We start from the raw sequence: 6,995 nt of genomic DNA on the forward strand, positions 1-6,995 counted from the left end.
TATATACATATATTTATAGATTATATATGCACAGAATTATATAATAGAGATATAGGTTATTATTATATTGGTGATACAAATTTTATCGACAACTTGTGTATAATATACCAATTAATTCATGATAGTAAAGTTGAAATATGTGCTTATCAATTGCAAACATAAAAAATAAAGATATATGTGTATCTATGTATAATATGTTTCAGGTTTTTTTATTATTTCAATTACAAATTTTTTAATAATGTTCAGTTGACTTTTAAGGAACATAGTTCGCGGTAAATGATTGAATATCAGAATAAAAATGAGAGAATAAAAAGCATTTTTTAAAAAGTAATTATTTGAAATTACAATTATTGCTATATATTGTCGGGTTGCAAGCATTTCCCGTGGTCTTTGGAGAAAGTACGGTGACTATGTTAGCCTTGCATCTCGGCCATCGTGCCACTTAAGAGAAGAAGTTGCTGGTTTCTTGCCGGCAATGACAGATGATAAGCTTGTACGTTCTCATCGCTTCTTTTTATCGATCGGATATTTTTTAGAAAAAATATAAAATGTTATCTCAATTAATTGTTGTAATAGCGTTTTACATATAATTTATAACAATATTTCGCATTATATATATAAAGTGTTACAAAAGATAATTGCATAATTTTTAATTGTGTTGTCTATTATTTTATTGATTAAGTTTTTGTAAAAATAGTTTTAAAATTTATTACATGTGTGTATGTATATGTGATATAATATATTACTATACATATTTCCAATTTAATATTTATTGTCAGTATTATAGAAGTAATATACTCAAAAAGTAAATATCCTTCTAGCATAAATAATAGCTTCTTTTGCAAGAGATATTTATGATGCAATGAATATCGCATAAATTTTAAACATTCTATAGCTGTCTTTAGTTTTATATGTAATGGAAAGAATACTCACTTAGATCGTTCTAACAATTATGATCAATGAGGTAAATAGTTCTTGTTATAATAGTTTTTTAGAACGTACGTTATTATATATGTACTTTTTAAGATTACAGATGTATGTATATATGTATAGAATTTCTTTGGATTAAAAATTGTTAATTAATACTCATTTAAATGAGCAAAGTATTAGCATCTCAGAAAGGATATCATTTGTCTGTTTTTCGCAATTCGTCTTTATGCAATATACGCTATTCCGCTTACAATTATAACGTAATTATTCATTCGTGCACGCCTCTTTAATGCTCGGAATACGTAAATGTAGTTTTACATAATTTTCACATATGTTGCAGTGATCCCTTCTCTGACTTTAAGCGAATAATACAGAAATTCTCACGGCTTCTAATATAATTGTTACACAATAACAACTAGCATGGATGATTTCCGTATGTACTGCGAAGCTATTTTTAGCGATGTGTGTGATAAGTAAAATATTTTGATAGCTTTATAGCTACACACACACATTGTAAATTTGATGTTCTGTACAACTAAAAATTAAGAATTTTGTATTTAATAATTATATTAAAAATTAATTATGTTACACAATAACAACTAGCATGGATGATTTCCGTATGTACTGCGAAGCTATTTTTAGCGTCCAACAAACTAAGTAACGCGTATAGCTTGACTTTTCAGATGCTGGAATGGATGTGTGCAAAGCATAATTATTTACTTATTATTTTTGGTAATAATATTTTTATGATGAAATAGATAATAATCTTATAATATGTGTTGTGTGTGTGTTTATTATGCTTTGCATGCTCTCATGTTTTATCACGTTATTTAAGGGAGCGAAGATGCGAAAGTAAAAGTACATAAAAGCAAAAATAATTTTTATCTTAATATTGAACAAATATGTATCTAATTATAACAGATCCTTTTAAAGTGCAATGTGTTTACAGTATTAAATTTGTAATTACTATCTGACCAAATTACATATTTTCTATTTAAATATAATTTAAAGTCATAGAAACATATGTGAATCAAATTTATATGTAAAATCATATTACAAATCTTTATTACAAAATTGTAATGTGTTTGTTGCAGTTAAATTTTCCGAGATCTTAAGCGCGCAATATATTATTATCTTTACATAATTTGATATTATGCTGTAAGTTTCTTTTCACTATAATCATAAACGTCATGATTAATTTGGGAATAGAGAAACAAAATATTAATCGCAAAAGCCGCGAAGTCACTTTCTCCGATTTTAGTCAACTCGTTCTGTTTTAGATGCTATTCGCGCTGTTCTGCGTTCTATTGATTGGACAACATGTACAAGCGGTAGTCAACAAGGCGACCTCGCAAATACCATTAACCAAGGAAGAAGAGAAATCTACCAAGGCCAAAGCCGATGATAGAATAAGTAATACTTTCGATTCTCCGTCTGACGACTATGGGCCACCGTTAGGATCAAGTTTTAATGGGCCAGCGCCGATATACGGACCTCCGGAGTTAGTCGGCAACCTTGGATCAACGCCCATTTATTCACCACCACCGCCGGAATTGCCGCCACCTGTATTTGGACCGCCGGCCGTTTCATACGGGCCACCACGTATTATCAAGCCGCAATACGGTCCACCGAAACAAAGTTTCGGTTTGGCAATATCCTCCTTTGTTTCGAAGCCTACTTACGGCCCGCCAAAGCTCCATTACGGACCGCCGAAACAACATTTTACGCCGCCGTCGGCTTCGTTCTCGTCGTTTATATCACCGAAACCTCAATACGGTCTGCCATTGAAGTTCATTAGTACATCGAGCCAGCAATATATATCGCCGTTACCGGCGAATCAGCACGGGCCGTCCAAGCCCGGCCACGGACCACCTATTCCTATATCGCTTGAGACTTACGGTCCGCCGCCTCCAAAATTAGCTATTCAGTTTAATCCTCTGCCCAATGACGAGTACGGTCCACCGCCGCCGCCCGTATCCGCGCCGCAACCGCAATACGGTCCGCCGGCTGGTGATTTATACGGACCTCCACCACCAGCACCTCCGCCAGGAGTTCCAGCGCCACCCACACCACCTGACATAAAGTACGATGGATGGCAGCCTATTGCCGGAGTGGCCACCTCCCCTAATCAAAGTGGTCCACTGACAGATACATATGCTTCTCCCCTCGAAGCAAAGCATAATTACATCGAAAGTTCATCTTCTTCGGGATCGCAATTATCTCACGCTTCCCTGAGCGTTTCGACGAATTCAAATGTGCCTAGCGATTCTTACGGGATGCCGTTAAATAATCCGGAGGATCACGATTTGAAGACGTCTGTGCATGAATCCTCGGCTTCCTCGGAGAGCAATGGATTACCGCCGCCGCTGTTACCGCAACACGAACCCCTACACAATAATCAAGGCCCAGGCGCTACGACTAGTCAATCCGATCATCAGTTCGGTCGGCAACAATTGAATTTACAGCACGGAACGCCAAACATCGAACCTTTATCCATCATAAAAACAGTAGGCTTTGAACTATTACCCACAACGGGCGCTTTGAATGCGGATCTCTCAGGTTTATCGTTATCAGGTGGTACTACTTCCGACGTCTCGTCGTTCAATCATATCTCGAATTCGATTAATGCCGATTCCGCGTCGCTTCACGCGGAGTTGACGTCAAACGATGACGGATCTCACACTGCTGCTTTAAGCAATGGCGGAGATTCTCACGGATTTCAGAATATAGAGAACGATCTGTCCTTGCAGCAGCTACCGCAACAGACGCCATCGAATGATTACGGCCCGCCTTTAACAACCGCGACTTTTGGAAAATCCGCTGACTTTATATCAGGGACATCCTTGCTTTCTCCTCCGCCTTTAGATTCTTACGGCGCACCACCTCTGTCTTCTTACTCATTTACTGGACCTTACCCAGCAGCGCAAGGAGGACGAGGTGGACAACTGTTTTCGTCATTCGGAATATTCGGAAGCTCTTTTAACAAACAAAATCTGCACCATCATAGACTTCATGGTCCATTTAGGCCACCACCCATTCTCCCCGGTTCTTTGATACCACCGCGAAACCGGGAACCGATCAAATTCAGAGAACCGATACCAACAGGGCTTTTATCAAATATTAATCGATACTTACCGCCGCCTACAAAACAGCAGTTGCCGAACGTCCACGCGCCGGTATCTTTTCGCCATACACAGGGCTCGAACAATTTATTCTCTGGCTCTTTCGCATCATCTGGCTCGTTTAACGTACATAATTTAAATTCTCCGATTGCCGCACCGCATGTTCAATACGGAACGCCGTTATCGTTCACTGATTTCAACACACCAGCGCCTCATTTAACTTATGGAGCGCCTAACTTTGGCCCACCGACCTCTTTCATTTCAACGTCTTCCGGATTTGGCAGCAATCTCTACAGCGGAATTAATAACGTGCTGACAACGACATATGGCACGCCTATGGTAAACGCACCGTTATCAATCGGTGGCGGTCACGATTGTAATTCCTTGCAGCCGCTTTTGCCTGTGAACGGAGCGTTACATTTAAACAAAGGATTGTCCGTGAGCGGAGAGTTACCTTTAAGCAGTAGTTTAACTTCAAACGGAGAATCGCATTTTAACGGAGATCTGCACTTGAGTGGAGGCTTATCTTTAGGCAGTAAAGTGCCCTCGGGCGAGAGGCCAGCATCGTTGGATGCTGGATTACCTGCGCATGGAGGCGTGCATTCTGGCGGCAACTTGCAACTCGGTTCTGAAAATGTGGGGATTTCTGGGGGAAACGTAGAAACCCCCGGTCCAGTTTTTACCAATTCTCTGTCTACGAGCTTTGCGAACTCCGCGGGAAGCGATTTATCTGACAATAATCATCAAAATCCCATTTTTACGGGCAATTTATTGCCGCTTATTAAGCCGCTTGATAATTTCCTGGGAGGTCCGCCGGTAAATACACTAGATTTACAACATAATGAACAACAGAAAACAAATCTCAAGGATAGTTACGGCAATCCCGTAGGATTAACTTTCGATTCGTCCAACGAAGCGAGTGACACCAGAACTGTTCACGCATCTACTACGGATGTTTCGAACGAGCTCCCTGCGCATCCGTCTAGTCAGTCTCATAGCTATTCCGCGGCAACGTTTGAACATGGCTCGGGAATATCGGCTGCAGCGCTGACAGCAAGCTTGACTGCGCAGACCTTCGGCCAGCAAAAGAATCTCGAATTAAACGAGGTGGATGCTAGTCAATTTTTGAAATCGAGCGAGGGTAGCGAGGCATTGTCTCTGGCGCAGCGGCTGACCGCTGACAATGCCGACGGTTTTGAGATTCACGGTTCCAAGGGCACGTACAGATTGCAGATACAACCAGCAGACGGAGGCTTGGGCACCGAGAACTCGGATGGCAGCATCAGACACGATCAGGTATTATCTAATGGCCTACTTCAAGATATATTGGCCGCTATAGAACAACCGGAAAATGGTGCTATACAACTACAAGGTTCGCCACAAGTTCAGCAATTGGAAAAAGTTTTCGGTCCTGATCTGCCGCAAGAAACTGGTATCATTAATGGCCATTTTATTACCGTAGATAGTCAAGGACAAAACAACAGATTACAAAATCAAGTCGAGAAAGTTAGCGAGAAAAGAGAAGACGTTAAATACTCAAAAAATCAGCCATCAATCGCTTTATTCTATGATACTAAATATGGAGAAACGAAAAAGGAAATCAGATCTGTGTCAAAAAGCGAGATGCAGACCGCGAAGGCGAATGAACAAAATAACAGTCAAACAAAATCCTCTTTAATCTCTAAATCGTAATAAGTGCCAATGTAAAAATATCTAATAATATTTTTAATAATAGTCTTGATCGCTCTGATTCATCTCGCAAAGACTTTTCGATTTCCGACAAGAAAAGATATTGCTGTTAACGTGATGCCATTTATTTTCTTTGCTTGCGGTTGATCAATAAAATATTTCGGTGAGAGTTTTTAAATCTACGATGTTCACAATAGCAAGATATTTAAAGCGTTACATATTTTTCAGTAATATTTCTGGTGAACGTATAGCCGCGGGTATGACCGATTATATTTCAACATATTAAAAAATTTATCTTCAAATAGATTGCAATAAAATTGTTTTGCAATGTGACAAAACATTGCAAAACAGTGCAAGTTGAACAGTGCAAGCACTGCAAACAGTGCTGGTTGAAACTTTCTAACAATTTGTTTTGTTACTTTATTTTTAAAAATTGTTCAAACGAAGATCTAAGATTATGCAATTTCTTGGTACGCTTAAAAAATGTTAAAAAAAGCTTGATCAGCTGAAAACTAGAATTAGAAGGCATAAACCGCGCAATGAAAGTTTATGTAATCTTTTTTTTTTCTTATATTCTCGCAAGCAAGCGAAAGTAATAATTACTTGTTGGCTAACGTATAGATAACAAGTTATTAAACGAATCATCTGCTTGCTCAAGAATTTTTCATCTTTTACCAGAATTACGAGAGTGATTATAGAAAGAGACGCGAGTATCGGCACATTTTTATCACGTAAGAAGATTTTGCATTCTTAAATAATGATCCTGTTATTAGGTCGAATGTTTACTGAGATCCGACTAAACATTCAGAACGCTTCAATTTTTCCATGTCCTCGCGTCAGCGGCTTATCTTATCTTCGTCCATGGAAACTCGGCTCGATGATCCTTTCGAAAACGAAGTATAAGGAAATTATTCAATATCAAGATTTTTGACGGGATAGTCGATGCCACCACTTTCAGTTTAATTCTACGAAAGTGGCAAGTTAGCATTCGCTGCTCTTGTCACGATATATAAAACGTTAGGCACGGTACGAGGCATTACGCGCGTTTATTAATACTCATGTAGGTCAATAGGTTACGGCACCACTCTCATGCGGAATACATGTAGCTGGCGATATGGCATATCCGCGTAAAATCGCTTGGTCGTTTTCCGGTCGGTAGAACGTGATCGACAGCCACGTTATCTTTCGCGGTTTCAACCTTTGCTGAGGTGAAAGTTCAAAACCTCATTTAATGATCCGGTGAAACAGTACTGA

At 39.0% G+C, this 6,995-nt stretch overlaps 1 protein-coding gene across 1 annotated transcript in view; it reads left to right on the forward strand.

Annotated features, from left to right (window-relative positions):
* LOC115241453 overlaps positions 1–5,744 on the forward strand; it is an 8,037-nt gene extending 2,293 nt beyond the window's left edge. Inside the window, exon 2 of the mRNA XM_029817219.1 lies at positions 2,211–5,744. Within this exon, the coding sequence (XP_029673079.1) occupies positions 2,211–5,744 (3,534 nt within the window). The remainder of the gene's footprint in view (positions 1–2,210) is intronic.
* The last annotated feature ends 1,251 nt before the right edge of the window (positions 5,745–6,995 follow it).

Source organism: Formica exsecta, unplaced genomic scaffold (assembly GCF_003651465.1).
Source record: "Formica exsecta isolate Colony F162 unplaced genomic scaffold, ASM365146v1 scaffold489, whole genome shotgun sequence".
NCBI lineage: Eukaryota > Metazoa > Arthropoda > Insecta > Hymenoptera > Formicidae > Formica > Formica exsecta.